Raw genomic sequence first — 16600 nt, 5'->3', positions numbered from 1 at the left:
AACAAGACTGGTGTGGAGATGATCTCATTCAACATAATTTCAATATTTCTTTAACTGCTTTGATTAGGTGTTTTAAAACATTTACATGTGCTGGTATGTGTAATAGTAGAATAGCCTTGATTAACTCAGCCTGACAGACTTAAAATTTTACTGATTATAACAACTGACAGACAATCATTTCTTAGAGAGAAATTTACTGAAAGGAAATTGGCTTCACTGGGGCAAACCGTTTGTAAATTGGGTAAATTAAATATTAAAGAACATCAGAGCAATTTCAATCATTTCCAGTCACATTAAAAGTGGCAATTCACTGAGTTCTCCACAGAAAGAAACAGCTCCCATTGTCTGCTCATAAACATTATACTGAGTTACAAAATATAAAAAAATAAAAAATGAAAATTACTGCAGTATTGCTTTTAGATGGACTAATGAAGAAATGAAGATTTAAAATTCTATTATTACACATGTCTGTAAGCTTTTGTTCAAAACAACATGCATGAAAAATAAAAAAAATACTGAGATTCCAAAAAGGTGAATGCAGGTACACACAGAAAACACAAATCCCAGTTTCATTAAGTATTTCTCGTGGAGAAATAGAGATCTCAAATCATGGCTTTCAGCCCTCATTAAGAAACCACCATGAAGGATCTAGATGAAATGTCTAAATAAAAACACGGGGTGGCTTTCAGGAGATGGAACAGGTCATTTCCTAGTCAGAAGGTTGTTGGTTCGAGATACTAGTTTGTACCTCTAAAAAGGACCAGCCAACGAAAGAAGCGTCTATATAGCTATATTATTCCCTAATTTTCCCCTAATGGATGTATGGTGGATGAGTGTGTTTTTTCATAACTTATCCATTCGGTAAAGCTTTCAGTTAGCAGTGCAGTCTCTATGACATGTGCTAACATTGGTAAGCTGTAGCTAGTAGTTGTCTGCTAGGCCCCACCTCCAGTTATAGGAGTAATTGAAGTGTATCTCCCCATCATGTTGTTGATGTTTGTCTTTGTTATCCATTTTTACCAAACTTGGTTAATGACTTCTCAACTCAGCTTCAACCAGGTACAGTCCCTTGGGGGTCAGAAAAATAACATGGGCCAAAACACTAACAATGTGGCTTGAAAATGCAGTCCAGGAGAACTGCCATTTGAAGCAGACCCCAAAACCAACTCCCTTGAAAAAAAAAAGAAAGGATTTTTCTGTTCCATATGCAATAATGATAAAAAAAAAAAAACCTGTTTCTTGTTGCTTGCCATTAATGCTCCATAGGAATAGCATCATACTGTAGTTCAATTTCTCTGAACTGTTAGTTTGCCTGCCTATTGATCCTGCTTATCGGTTCCACTTGCACTTGTGCTAGAATCAGCTGATTTCATTTCATGTGCGGGAGCAGAAAAATAGTGGCCCAGTCTGCATAGTGGATATGGACATTACTTTTATTTTTACTGCATAAAAGGACAAAAGTACAGTGGTGAAATGCAAACTGCATTATGCTGCTAACGCATCGGCTCATTGCAAGCCTCTGCACAGACAGCATGCTAACGCCAAGCTAGCCAAGAACCCAGAGTGATGTTAAAGTTGAGTGAATATTGACGCCAGCCCAGCAGCCAGACCATTAACTTTAACAAGTAACAGAAGTAGTGATAAGCAATCAGGCTATAGTCTCCATTTCTACCTGTTCATGTTCAAGTAGAATCACTGTGACTGTTTCTTTAAAATCTCTTTATACTGGTTATATCTTTGCTTTGTGTTGTCAGCTTTTTGTTCACAACTAAAAACTAAGAGAAAGTTCAGGTGTGTCCTCATTAGAATAAGTGTTTGTGCTGGTGTGTGAAACTGTAGCCTATAGGTTTGTATTAATTAAATTGGTAATTATGAGATGACGCGTTTCACGTCATTTTCCAGAGAAATGTTAAAATAATGTAACCCGTAGGATAACAAAATTACTTTCTCCTGGGAGTAATTAAAATCCATTACTGCATTACTGCAGCGGATGTGCATAATATTAACGTAACTGCCACAAACGTCTTTGTTCTGCTGTAAAAGTGATTCTGATGTTAAACATTAGTTCTGCATGACTTTTTTGCCAGGTAACTTGTGCCCCACCTGTCAGAACTCTGCACCCCACCAGTGGGGCACGCCACACACTTTGAGAACCACTGCACTAAACCAACAATACATAGTGCAAGTAAAATACAAATTGTAGTGTTATTTGGCTGGTAAAAATTCACGACTCTCAAAGTGCTATATTTCTCAAAAGGCTACATTTCTCCTAATGAATATGAGTGGCATCCATCTGCTACTCCTCAACTCACAACACAAAGACCCTTATGTAATGCAACACAACAAAACCTCTATGAACAAGAAAACAGATTACACATCCATTATGCTCTCTGCAGCAACTATCAAGTTAATTTTTATAGCAGTAAATGAAATTAGTGGCTGCAGGAAAAGAAAGGAAAATTTAAAAAATAAAATGAAATAAAGGAATGCCTGGAGAATGATCTGCAACAACCTAAAATATCCTAATTTAAAAAATGTAGGTATAGTTCATTGGTATGGCAGATCTGATCATCTGGTCAGGTCTTTCAGGTTAACAAGCAAAAAAAGAAAGCTGACTTGTATTCAAAAGCTTGGTTGTTAATTAAGTTCATCTGTTTGATGCAGCACTTGAATCAAAAGCATGAGAAATGCTTCATAAACTGGTGTCAGTTTGAAGTGAATAAACAGCAAACTCATTCAATGTGTTCAGAGTTTTATAATGAACCAGTCTGTAAAAAGCAGGATGTACCTGACAACCTCCAACTACAAAACTGTGTGGTCTTGTTCCATACTTAACTGACACAATATGATTTATATCTTGGTGCTCTGAATAATGATGGATATGCTCGCCCACTATTGTCACCGTCTTTCACAGACTTATACATTACCATGAAAAAGTATTTGCATCCTTCCTGATTTCTTAGTTTTTGCAATGTTGTTGCACTTAAATGTTTCATATCATCAAACTAATTTTAATATTAGACAAAGATGACCTGAGTAAATTCATCAATTAATTACCCTAATTGCCTCACTCTTCTTATCAGGATTGTTTTAATTCACATTGGAGGGTTTTCAGACTTGGACGGTCTGTTTAACCCTTGTATGGTCTTCATTTTTAGTACATGCTGGTATCCCTTGGGTTGAAGTGACTCAGGGCATTGTTTGGTGTTTTAGTCTGAAATAAAATTTTACTTCGTAAACCATTAACATATATTTTCTTTATCTCATTTTCCAACAGTAGAGAAAACATATGTTTAACTAGAAAATGTATATTCGGAAGAAACTGCAATGTGAATGCTGATAGCTTTCACATTGCTTTTCACCTAAATAGAAAAGTGCAGAACTGATGAAAGCTGACGTTTACACAGAAGAAGTTGGAAAGTAGCTGAACAGGTTTAAAATGTACATTTGAGAAAGCTGAGTAATGACGAAAGAAAATTTAGAATCAAAAACATCTTAATGAATATTAAAAGGTCATATTCTTTTAATCACTGAATGACTGAAATGTAGGAGAATTCACTCCAGACAGCTAAATGCTGTAAGTTTAATCATCCAGTCACAAGAGTCATCATCTGATTCCAACTGCCCAGATCTGAACCACCTGTGTGCAGAAGAGAAATCCACCAATGAACAATAAGCTTGAATTTAGCAGGCCAAGCAAAATGTTCTATCCAGTAGGCCTGCACTAACTACTGACTGTGCAAGTTCCCCCACTTAAAATGATGACAGAGGTCAGTAATTTGCACCAGAGGTACACTTCAACTGTGAGAGACAGAATGTGAAAAAAAAATCCATGAATTCACATGGTAGGATTTGTAAAGAATTTATTCGTAAATTAGGGTGGAAAATAAGTATTTGGTCACCTCAAACAAGGAAAATCTCTGGCTCTCACAGACCTGTAACGTCTTCTGTAAGAAGCTTTTCTGTCCCCCACTCGTTACCTGTATGAATGGCACCTGTTTGAACTCATCATCTGTATAAAAGACACCTGTCCACAGCCTCAAACAGTCAGACTCCAAACTCCGCCATGGCCAAGACCAAAGAGCTTTCGAAGGACACCAGGAAAAGTATTGTAGACCTGCACCAGACTGGGAAGAGTGAATCTACAATAGGCAAGCAGCTTGGTGTGAAAAAAATCAACTGTGGGAGCAATCATCAGAAAATGGAAGACATACAAGACCACTGATAATCTCCCTCGATCTGGGGCTCCACACAAGATCTCATCCCGTGGGGTCAAAATGATCATGAGAACGGTGAGCAAAGATCCCAGAACCACACGGGGGGACCTGGTGAATGACCTGCAGAGAGCTGGGACCAAAGTAACAAAGGTCACCATCAGTAACACACTACAACGGCAGGGAATCAAATCCCACAGTGCCAGACGTGTTCCGCTGCTGAAGCCAGTGCATGTCAAGGCCCGTCTGAAGTTTGCCAGAGAGCACATGGATGATGCAGCAGAGGATTGGGAGAATGTCATGTGGTCAGATGAAACCAAAGTAGAACTTTTTGGTATAAACTCAACTCGTCGTGTTTGGAGGAAGAAGAATACTGAGTTGCATCCCAAGAACACCATACCTACTGTGAAGCATGGGGGTGGAAACATCATGCTATGGGGCTGTTTTTCTGCCAAGGGGGCAGGACGACTGATCCGTGTTAAGGACAGAATGAATGGGGCCATGTATCGTGAGATTTTGAGCCAAAACCTCCTTCCATCAGTGAGAACTTTGAAGATGAAACGAGGTTGGGTCTTCCAACATGACAATGATCCAAAACACACCGCCCGGGCAACAAAGGAGTGGCTCCGTAAGAAGCATTTGAAAGTCCTGGAGTGGCCTAGCCAGTCTCCAGACCTCAACCCCATAGAAAATCTGTGGCGGGAGTTGAAAGTCCGTGTTGCTCGGCGACAGCCCCAAAACAACACTGCTCTCGAGAAGATCTGCATGGAGGAATGGGCCAAGATACCAGCTACTGTGTGTGCAAACCTGGTAAAGACCTATAGTAAACGTTTGACCTCTGTTATTGCCAACAAAGGTTATGTTACAAAGTACTGAGTTGTATTTTTGTTAATGACCAAATACTTATTTTCCACCCTGATTTACCAATAAATTCTTTACAAATCCTACCATGTGGATTCATGGATTTTTTTTTTCACATTCTGTCTCTCACAGTTGAAGTGTACCTCTGGTGCAAATTACTGACCTCTGTCATCATTTTAGGTGGGTGAACTTGCACAATCGGTGGCTGACTAAATACTTTTTTGCCCCACTGTACTATTATTCTGTGGCAAAACCCTGTCAAATCTACCTCGGTGCACCTGTTGAAAAACTGCTTCTTAATCCAAGACTCTAACTCCTGTCAAAATCAGTTTCATCCCGAGGACTTGTTCTACACAACAGTGTGTTCTTTATGTTCCTGCTGTCAAAAATGTGGTCACAGAAGCAATTTAAAAAGTGGGGTCATTCCTGATGTTGAGATAAACTTCTCACTAAAAATACAATGGTTTTTTTTTTTAGGTATATAACGAAGCTTTATCTAAAGGATGCTTACCCTCAACCATGTATGATACCACTATCACTTTAATCCACAAGCCTGGTAAAGATCCTTTGGAGCCAGGTTCGTACCGACCACTAAGTCTATTGAACGTAGATAATAAAATATTGGCAAAAATTCAGGCTATGCGATTAGAGATAGTTCTCCCAACAGTTGTGTCGGAGGATCAAACGGGATTTGTAAAATAGACAGTTATTTTTTAATATTAGAAGGCTATTAAATGTTATATATACACTTAATATTTATGATCAATCTGAAATACTACTCTCACTAGATGCGAAGAAGGCCTTTGACAGGGCCGAGTGGGATTTCCTCTTCCCGCCTCTGTCAAAGTTTGGCATAGGCCCAAATCATATTTCCTTTGTTAAGCTGCTTTACACAAAACCTCAGGCCTCGGTTAACACAAATACGATAATTTCTAGTCCTTTCCTCCTCCACCGCTCTACAAGACAAGGGTGTCCTCTGACCCCATTGCTATTTGCACTTGTCATAGAACCTCTCGCCATTCAATTACGCTCTACAAAGGATTTATAAAGGAATAAGGAGATTTGGTGTAGAACATAAGGTGTATCTCTATGCAGATGATTTGTTGCTATATATCACTGACCCTATTAAACCATTGCCAAAAATGATGAGCTTTTAACTGAAGTTGGGAAAATTTCTGGATACAAAATCAACCTAAGAAAAAGCATATTGTTTCCTATTAGTTCTTTAGAAAAGTTAGATAGCACTACATTGACTTCGTTTCCTTTTACCATCTCAAATACCTTCAAATATCTTGGAATAAATGTAACCCGTGAATTCTCTGGCCTTTTCAAACATAATTTTATTAATTTATACCATCAAACTGAAAAGAACTTGGAAAGACTGTCTAAACTGCCCATCTCGCTTGCTGGCCGAATAAATATCATTAGGATGAGCACTTTACCCAAATTCTTATTTTTGTTTCAATGCATCCCAATATTGATCACAAAAACTTCTTTCAAGAAAATAGACCAGTTAATTTCTCAGTTTATCTGGAACAAGAAGACACCCAGAATAAAGACCAAAGACCCAAGATTACAGGAGGAATGGGGTTGCCTTGCTTTCAGCTCTATTATTGGGCCTGTAACATACGTTGTATGTCATTCTGAGATGGGGAACATAGACCTGATTGGGAACGGATGGAAAGTATGACTTTTTTCCCTAATACTCTTAAATCTTTGGTTTATTCAAATTCAGATCCAGGTAAGTATAAATGTAAAAATTCGGTAGTGTCCAACTCACTAAAAATTTGGTCTCAGATTAGAAGGCATTTTCATTGGCGTCAATGTTCAATCTTTACACCATTAACTCATAATCAAGCATACACATTGTTCTCAGGATCCACATTCCAGCTATGGACTTCCAAAGGGATACACACAATCAAGGATCTGTTTATTGATAATCTTTTTCCTTCGTTTCAACAACTTCAGCAAAAATTTTCCATAGAAAACAGAGATTTTTTCAAGTATTTACAAATACGTCATTTTATTAAAGAAACGTTTCCATCCTTTTCGAATGAACCACAAAAACTAGTTTCAGATGATCTGTTCCTGATGAACCTGCTAAAGAAAGGAGCTATTTCCAGGATCTACAACCAACTTTTGCAAATAGACAGTACAACTACATTGGACCACTTGAGAAACGCTTGGAGTGAGGAACTGGATACTAACATCTCTGAAGATCAATGAACTAAAGCACAAGAACTCGTTCACTCCACTTCTGTCTGCTGCAGGCACGGACTACTACAATTTAAGGTCCTGCATAGGCTCCATTTGTCTAAACTGAAGGTTTCAAGGATGTTTCCAGGGGCGAACTCAAGATGTGATCGATGTGACCAGAATTCTGCCTCATTGTCACATATGTCTCCTCCCAGACCCAGTAATGGCACTTGTTGGTGTAGCTACAGTTAAATACTTAAATAACAAACAAATTCATGTTTTGAGTTTTATAGCACTGCTTGCAAGACGCCTTATACTTCTAAATTGGAAAAATAACCCCCCCCCCCCAACTCACTCTGCTTGAAATGATACATTGTGTCTCTGTTACAGAGACACAATGTATCATTTACAGCTGGAGAAAATTAAGTTTTCACTGAGAGATAATGTTAAACAGTTTTACCTAATTTGCCAACCTTTTATAGATTACTTCAATAAGTAAACTGGGAGGGAAGGCCTCCTCCCATATCTGCTCCAAGTTTATATATATTGGTCTGGGCAGGTGTATTGTTCTTTTGGGGGTTTTTTTGTTTTGTTTTGTTGTTTGTTTTTTTCTTCTCTCTTTCCCCTTTTTTTTTTCTTCTTTCTTTTTTTCTTCCCTCCTTTGTATATACTCATTTAGGTATATAAATATGTATGTATAGATATAGAGATGTGATGGTTTATATAAAAAAGAATAATTAAAAAAAAGAAAAGAGCACGTTCACTTTAAAAAAAAAATACAATGTTTTTCTATGGGTCAGTTAGAAGGTTATCCCTGTACTTTGAGCAATACAGTTTAAAAATTCTATATCGCTGAACTTTAAAAGACACACTGTTGGAAAGAGAACAACAATGGCTACGTTTTGAGGGTAAAATGATGGCTGTAGAGCAAACACTGTGGACATAGCAACAGTTGAAACAGAAGACTCTGCCAAGATTTAATATTAATCTTGGCAGTGACAGACAGAGCTCATTAAGCAGGCAGGTGTGAGCCTGGTTGCTATAGAGCAGGGGTCGGCAACCCTAGGCACGCGTGCTACAGTTGGCACGCGAAGTCTTAACTGATGGCACGGCCATAGCTGGACTGGCCATCGAGCATTTGCTCGGTGGGCCGATGATTCTTTTTTTTGAAACGGTATAAACAATAAAAGGTGGTGGATTGGCCAGATGCTGGCCGGGGTGTAAAAATAACTCAGTTGTTTGGTGGTAGCTATGGCAGCTTCCACAGATTCAGTAACATTATCAAGTGGTGGAGGCCAGCAGGTGGATGAGAGAAAAGGGAGGCAGGAGGAGGAGAGCCCCGAGGCAGCCGCCGGTCCAAGTATCAGGTGAACTGAACTTCAGGTAAGAAGTTATGACCTGCAGTCTATCTGGGTCAGATATAAACCAAGTTTAGGTGGAGTTTATTTTCGTTGTGCTGACTTTTTACCCTCAGTTACAATAACTCGTACTGCGTACTAGCTAGCATGACAGAGTTTATATACTGCTGGGTGGGTGCTTTGATGTTACTGATAGTGAATTTTATTTTATTCATAAGGTTAGTTAGTAGAGTTACCAATCGTCCCGTAAAAAGACGGAATCGTCCCGTATTCAGAGGAAATATTACGCTTATCTGGTTTATCATAGGAAAAATGAATTGAGACTGTGTCTTTATTAACATTATTACACGTACCAACCATTGTCAGCTTTGTTTTGAGAAGCTACTGTCCCAGTTTGTATGAAGTAAGTAGTCCTGCAGCCATTGTGGCCTTCTGACACATCTAATACCACCCATGTCCCTTGGTTTCTCTCAGCAGCTCCTCCTTCTGGCTTCATTGTATAAATTTACACGTTCAGTTTTTTCTACTTTCAATTACTTTAATTGCTTCTTTGAGAAGAATAAGGGCTGTTTATGGGGCAGTCAAATGATTGCCTCGTGTGACACCAAAGAAAGCGTAATGCCAATGAAATATTTAATAATCAGCTACCTGCAGTTATAACAGTACCCAAGTGTACTTTGCAAAATATGTTTGTTTGTTTTTATTCACACAGGCTTCCGTACCATATATGCAAAGAGTAAATTAGTAAAGGTAAAGATAAATGTGATTTCTGAGGGTAATCACAAGATTTAGCTCTAAGATTATCTATAATCTCTGACCTTCAGTTTTCTAGCCACTTCCACATGGTTGTCATAGACGAGGACATCGGCAATGAGGTTCTCCCTCTCCTTGGAGAAGGACAACTGTCCCTCTGTGACATGTGGCTCAACAATTACCTTCAGCAGAGTGTGAGGACACCTGGTCCCATCCCACACCTGGGAAAATAAAAAAAACATGATATAGGTAATGAGCACGACACACATTTTTGACCTGATAAAAGCACAGAAACATGCAGGTGATGCTCATCTAGTCATCTGTCACTCTAATTTTGCAGCATTTTGCAGCCCGTACAGTCTCAAAAAGCTCTATGCTTGAATACAAACATGGTGCCTAAAAAGCAGAAGCAATATCACGCTGTATTGGAATAGAATCATGAAAGAATCACAAAGCCTGAACAGCTATTTGAAAACAGACATTACTAAATGGAACAGAGAAAGATTATGCATGGTGAGTTGTCACTGGCCTCTTACAACATTAAGGTTCTGGATTTGAAGGTTCTGGTCAGGTGGCACCAACACATGATCCCAAGACTACAAGGATGCAAGTATTCTTCCACCAATTGTCACTTTTGGTGTCTGAGTGAATCACCACATTCCACTGACAGTTTTGATCTTCTTTTTGATGAGGTTTTCTTTTCTTTATCAAATAGCCTGCTATAATTTGAAAAACATATTTTCCTGATTGTATGTGTTGTTGCATAACAACAGACTCTAGAAGTGGGTGAGAGCTGACTGGCAAGAGCCTGGCGTTTACTGCCAAATCCTATTCAAATTTATCTCCCCCATCACTGGCAGGAAACCAGTCACCACTTACAGCGTAGCTTCTGTTCTCAAACCTGAGGTGTAAAGTAAAACACATCAGTAGCAAAAAAAAAAACACATGAGATCTCTTCCCAGTTGAAGCCACAAGATTACGGATGTTAATCCACGTGGAAAACAAAGGTTAACAAATTCTTTCAAAAACATTCACATGGCATTGAAAAGTGCTTTTCTTCAGGTTTCTTACCCTCAACAAGGTGCAGGTGGTATCAACAGGGGCCTTGGCCAGCAGCTGGCAGGTCAGGTCAAAGTAAGCTTTGGGCTGAACAGCAGACAGCGGGACTGTGCTGGTAACTGAGGCGAAGAGAGCCTGACTGGCAGCCCAGGATCGAAGCTCCTCCACCGTCCGCTGGTCGTCTTGGTCAAAGTGGAATGAACGGCTGGATGTCCGCGGTTCGACCGGTGCATCTTTCACCCCATCAAATGTCACCACAGAAAAACCAAAGGTGTTGACCAGCGTGATGGACTTGTTGAAAACTTGAGCCTGTGTAGACAGATGTAGAATTATTTATTACATTTCTCATGAATAAAGATTATTCATCAATACATTAATATTACTATTTATTAATAGAGGTGATTTTGCAATATTTAATTCTCACCTGAAAATTTACAAATCAGTAGGGCAAAATATAGATACTAAACACACTAAATGCACTCTGCAGTCTTGCACCTTAACTCTGTGCATGCGAACAATGTCTCCATTCCGAAAGATTTTGGGATGGTCCTCCAGTTTCTCACAGAAGATGGTGCAGCCAATCTTTTCATTAGAGTGGTCAGTAATCTTCAGGCTAGAGCAGAAATCTGTGAAAAGAGAACTTTATGATATCAGAAAAAAGTGTCTAGTCTACCATAAAAACAATTCAACTGTTTCAGAGACTAGGACAGTAAGCACCAACACTTGTCGAACCAAGATGGCGCCGCGTATGGATGCCCTGGTGCTTCAGTGCGTTACTTTTGTTTTGTTTTTGTGCATTTCTTCTGTGTCTGGGCACTCCTCTGGATATTCTTACACCAGAGAAGAGCTCCTTAACTACAGGACCACAACGCCTGTGGATTTATTTCCAATATTTGTCGCATCTGCGGCAGATTTACTGCAGACTCTGACCAGGAAAGCGAGACGCCGAAAGAGAGGAAAGCGAGCCGGCGCACTCGTGCGTTTGAGGAGACGCGGACTGCGAACGGCTCTTCCTGGGATCTTCCTTTCTAATGTACGCTCACTCGGGAATAAGGTCGACGAACTTGCCCTGATGAGAAGCATGAACAGAGACCTTGCCTCCTCCTGTGTCTTATGTTTTACGGAGACGTGGCTCTGTGAGGACATCCCGGACAGCGCGCTAAAGCTGGAGGGCTTCCATCTGCTGCGCGCGGACCAGCAGGCCGCTCTATCCGGTAAGTCCAAAGGTGGAGGGGTCTGCTTCTACATCAATAGTGGCTGGTGCACAGATGTGACAGTGATTGCTCAGCACTGCTCTCCCTCTCTGGAATACCTTTTTATTCACTGCAAACCGTTTTATTCTCCGCGGGAGTTTGCTTCATTCATCCTGGCCGCTGTTTACATCCCGCCAGACGCGGATGCGCAGGCAGCTCAGGGCGCACTCGCGGAGCAGATTCTCCACATGGAGCGGACATACCCGGACTCTCTCATCATTGCTCTTGGGGACTTTAACAAAGCCAATCTGAGCCATGAGCTTCCCAAATACAAGCAGTATATTAAATGCCCGACCAGAGAGGAGAGGACCTTAGACCACTGTTACAGCACGATCAGCGGGGCCTATCGCGCGGTGCCGCGCGCTTCACTCGGACTTTCTGACCACGCCATGATCCACCTAATCCCCGCGTACAGACAGAGGCTGAAGCTCTCCAAACCTGTCGTGAGGACAAAAAAACTGTGGAGCAACGAGGCTGTGGAGGAGCTTCGCACGTGTTTGGAGACCACAGACTGGGACACAATGAAGGCTGCTTCTAACAGCTTGGACGAGTTTACGGACACTGTCACCTCCTATATCCACTTCTGTGAGGACAGCATTGTGCCATCACGCACCAGGGTGAGTTATAACAATGACAAACCCTGGTTTACTCCTAAACTCAAAAAGCTGTGGCTGGAAAAGAGAAAGGCGTTCAGAAGCGGAGACAGGGACTGCTACAGAGAGGCCAAGTACAGGTTCACTAAAGAAGTGGACATTGCTAAACACCAGCACTCTGAGAAGATGCAGCAGCAGATCTCAGAGAATGACTCGGCCTCTGTGTGGAAAGGTTTTAGGAATATCACCAACTACAAGCCTAAAACCCCCCACTCCACTGACGACTTGCTCTTAGCCAACACCCTAAACGACTTCTACTGCCGTTTTGACGAGCCATCAGGCAGCCTTCACACCTCCAACGGCCCCAACAATAGAGACACTTTGGACACTAATTCCCCCACCTCTCCCCCCTCCATAGAGCCATCACCACCTTCAAACCGTTCACCTACAACACCCCCCTCCTCACCCCACACAAAAGAGGATTTCACACCACCTCCTCCCACCACAACTCTTCATATTCATGAAGCAGATGTGAGGAAGCAGTTTAAGAACCTGAATGCTCGGAAAGCTCCTGGCCCAGACGGCGTGTCTCCTGCCACCCTCAGACACTGTGCAAACGAGCTGGCCCCAGTGTTTTCTGGCATTTTCAACTCTTCACTGCAGGCATGTCATGTGCCTGCCTGCTTCAAGTCCTCTACCATAATCCCTGTCCCCAAGAAACCTAGGATCACTGGACTAAATGACTACAGACCTGTGGCTCTGACATCTGTGGTCATGAAGTCATTTGAGCGCCTAGTTCTCTCCCATCTCAAGACCCTCACGGCCCCCCTCCTGGATCCCCTACAGTTTGCATATAGAGCCAACAGGTCTGTAGACGACGCCATCAACATGGCCCTACACTTCATCCTTCAGCATCTGGACTCCCCAGGAACCTACGCCAGGATCCTGTTTGTGGACTTCAGCTCTGCCTTCAACACCATCCTTCCAGACCATCTCCGAGGCAAGCTTTCCCAGATGAATGTGCCTGATCCCATCTGCCGGTGGATCACTGACTTCCTGACGGACAGGAAGCAGCATGTGAGGCTGGGAAAGAATGTCTCGGACTCCCGGACCATCAGCACCGGCTCCCCTCAGGGCTGTGTTCTTTCTCCTCTGCTCTTCTCCCTGTACACCAACTGCTGCACCTCCACCCACCAGTCTGTCAAGCTAATCAAGTTTGCAGATGACACCACCGTTATTGGGCTCATCTCGGACGGGGATGAGTCTGCCTACAGGAGGGAGGTTGAACGTCTGGTGTCCTGGTGCAGCCACAACAACCTGGTGCTGAATGCCCAGAAGACAGTGGAGATTACTGTGGACTTCAGGAAGCACACAGCCCCACTCCCCCCCATCATCCTGACTGACACCCCCATCACCTCTGTGGACTCATTCCGCTTCCTGGGTACCACCATCACCCAGGACCTGAAGTGGGAGCCCACCATCACCTCCGTCATCAAGAAAGCCCAGCAGAGGATGTACTTCCTGAGGCAGCTGAAGAAATTCAACCTGCCAACACGGACGATGATGCAGTTCTACACTGCTATCATCGTCTACACTGCTATCAACAGTTCTACACTGCAGTTCTACACTGCTATCAACCACTAGCACTAGCACCTCTGTAGAAACTATCTACACCCTCACTTATCTTAACTGCACTACTGTATAGCTCTGTGTAAATAATCATTCTGTACATTCGATAATCTTTAATCCTACAACTGTTTACAACTTGCATAGTTCCCATTTCTGTATAGCTGTATATCTCAGATTCTGTAAAGTTATTTATTTCATATTCTGTATAGTTTTTCATATTTATATCCTGTTCATATCCTGTACATAGCTTGTACTCACTACAGCCTGTACATACTTATAGTTATAGAATATTCACAACATACTTCATACCGTGTACATTATAACATACCATAATAGACCCATTTCTGTAATATACTCACATATCTATATTATTGCTAATATATATTGTAATATATCTATATCACTAAAGCACTTCTGGATGGATGCAAACTGCATTTCGTTGCCCTGTACCTGTGCATGTGCAATGACAATAAAGTTGAATTCTATTCTATTCTATTCTATCGAGTCCATCCTCACCTCCTCCATCACCGTGTGGTACACTGGAGCCACTATCAGGGACAAACAGAGACTGCAGCGTGTTGTGCGCTCTGCTGAGAAGGTGATTGGCTGCAGACTCCCATCCCTGCAGGACCTGTACACCTCCAGGACATTGCGGCGTGCAGCTCGGATCTCAGCTGACCCTTCTCACCCTGGACACTGTCTGTTTGACCTGCTCCCCTCAGGCAGGAGGCTCCGGTCCATTCGCACCAGAACCTCTCGCCATAAGAACAGTTTCTTCCCCTCTGCTGTTGGACACATGAACAATAACCATATGACTGTCCCCGCCACTATCACATGACCCTACGCTGTGTCACTGCATCATTCCATGTTTGGCACTGATCACCACCTGCACTAATGTATATATCTTTCTACGTAGCACTCTTAATTCTTATTCTCATGTATATATCTCATGTATATCTCATGCACATATCTTTCTACGTAGCACTTTTAATTCTTATTCTTATTTTTATATCTTTATGACACTATGTTTGCACTGAAGCACCGCAGCAATTTCCTAATGTTGTAAACCTGCTCAACATTTGGCAATAAACCCCTTTCTGATTCTGATCTGATTCTGATTCTTGTCTTCTTCACCTGTCCCTCCTGAACCTTCCTCCTCAGTGTGTCAAATGTTAAGCTATTCCTTGGGCTTTTTTGGTAATGATACTTCTAATGCAACCTGGCTTTAGCTTTGGAGGCCAAGCTCAGTGAACTGAAGACACAGCTCGACACCTGTGAAAATCCTATAGCTAGCCAGGTACCTGTAGTAGGTGCAAGCGAAAGTAGTTTAGCTACTGTTACCTGTTCCCCAACAGATTGTCCCAAATAACTGGGAAATCAGACTGGCTGAATGACTGTGAGTAGGAAGGGAAACTATTAAACAGAAGCCCGAAAAGGTTGATTCTGTTCATCTGGACGTAGTGTGTTCAGTAGGAGAAATGTTTCGTCACTCATCCAAGTGACTTTTTCAGTGTCACCTGACTGCAGGTTTCCCCAATCTTATAAACAGTACATTTTCACAATGACTGAAACCAGCCCACTGGAGGTCAGTTCCCTGATCATTAATACGCAAATTCTAATGATCACTGATCAACAACCACTGGACAAACCCCATTGATCAATGGTCATTCACAGAGGGTAAAGTAGAGGGAAAGACGATCTCTGAATCGAGGAGGGGGTCTAAGGGTACATTTTTCACCATCTTACAATGCTGTGATTGCAGCCATTCCCCAACTCTCTGTTGGAGAGGAGGCTTCAGCCCCTGCTTTCCATCCAATTGGTTAAAAATAAAATGTTTATTTCTCTAAAATTTTGTTGCACGTGAAAACCTTTATTGTCATTTTTAACTATATTCGATGGCCTCTTGGCTGTCTTGCAACAGTGTCACTGCCAAGAATAGCAATAAAAATAACTTAATTTGATTTTGTGTGGTTCATTTATTCACTCAATCTTTTTGTGAATTCCTTTGTGCTTTGTGTTCATAAATCATGCCAATACTCAAACCACGAGTATTGATTTCACTCACCTGTAAATAAGCAAGCCTCTATACATGCTAAATAAGAGACTTTCTTTAGAAATGGGAGTAATAAAGAACTATGAAAACACTTTAGTACGCATAAAATTGTATTATTTGAAAATCAAAAGTAAAAATAATTATTTTGCAGAAAAATGTCCTCCATCAGTGTTATATTTAGTCTATAACTGAATGCAAAAGTATAGTTTGGATATAATAAAGGCATGAATGAGGATGAATTGATAGAATAAAAGTGGTTTAACTTTAGTTAAAAGTCTTACAGAAAGTTGAGTTTAACATAGTTTGATCCATCTTAAAGTTACGGTGAATTAATAAAGAAAAACCATGACGCCAAAATTCTTTACCTGAAGTTTACAATGGGATGCCAGGGGCTCAAGATCTGAGGGGGTTCTTTTTATGTTTAAATAATTCTTTGAGAGAGACGCAAAAGTGGATGCTCAGAGGGCTTCATAGACAGGTTAGAGTGAATAAGTTCATACAGGACAGCAAACCTGTTTCTGAGCTGCAGATCACGTGGTCGGGGAGATGAAGAGCTTCTGTTTTTAATGCCAGACATTGCCCCAAACATCGATAGAAGATGAATGCATTTTTTGACGAAGGCTACTAAGGA

General features: G+C 41.3%; 1 protein-coding gene across 4 annotated transcripts in view; it reads right to left on the bottom strand.

Annotated features, from left to right (window-relative positions):
* pot1 (protection of telomeres 1 homolog) overlaps positions 1-16600 on the bottom strand; it is a 58016-nt gene that overhangs the window by 19170 nt on the left and 22246 nt on the right. For all 4 annotated transcript variants that reach the window (XR_005695081.1, XM_040026588.1, XM_040026590.1 and 1 more), the window contains exons 8-10: positions 10937-11067; positions 10454-10750; positions 9448-9603 (exon numbers count right to left, since the gene is read on the bottom strand). Coding sequence is in view for 3 of the 4 variants with exons in the window: in XM_040026588.1 (XP_039882522.1) it covers positions 9448-9603; positions 10454-10750; positions 10937-11067 (584 nt within the window). In the remaining variant the exon portion in view is untranslated. The remainder of the gene's footprint in view (positions 1-9447; positions 9604-10453; positions 10751-10936; positions 11068-16600) is intronic.

The sequence above is a fragment of the Simochromis diagramma genome, unplaced genomic scaffold (assembly GCF_900408965.1).
Source record: "Simochromis diagramma unplaced genomic scaffold, fSimDia1.1 OVJJ01000293.1, whole genome shotgun sequence".
NCBI classification, from domain to species: domain Eukaryota; kingdom Metazoa; phylum Chordata; class Actinopteri; order Cichliformes; family Cichlidae; genus Simochromis; species Simochromis diagramma.
This window is presented reverse-complemented; position numbering and strand designations above follow the sequence as displayed.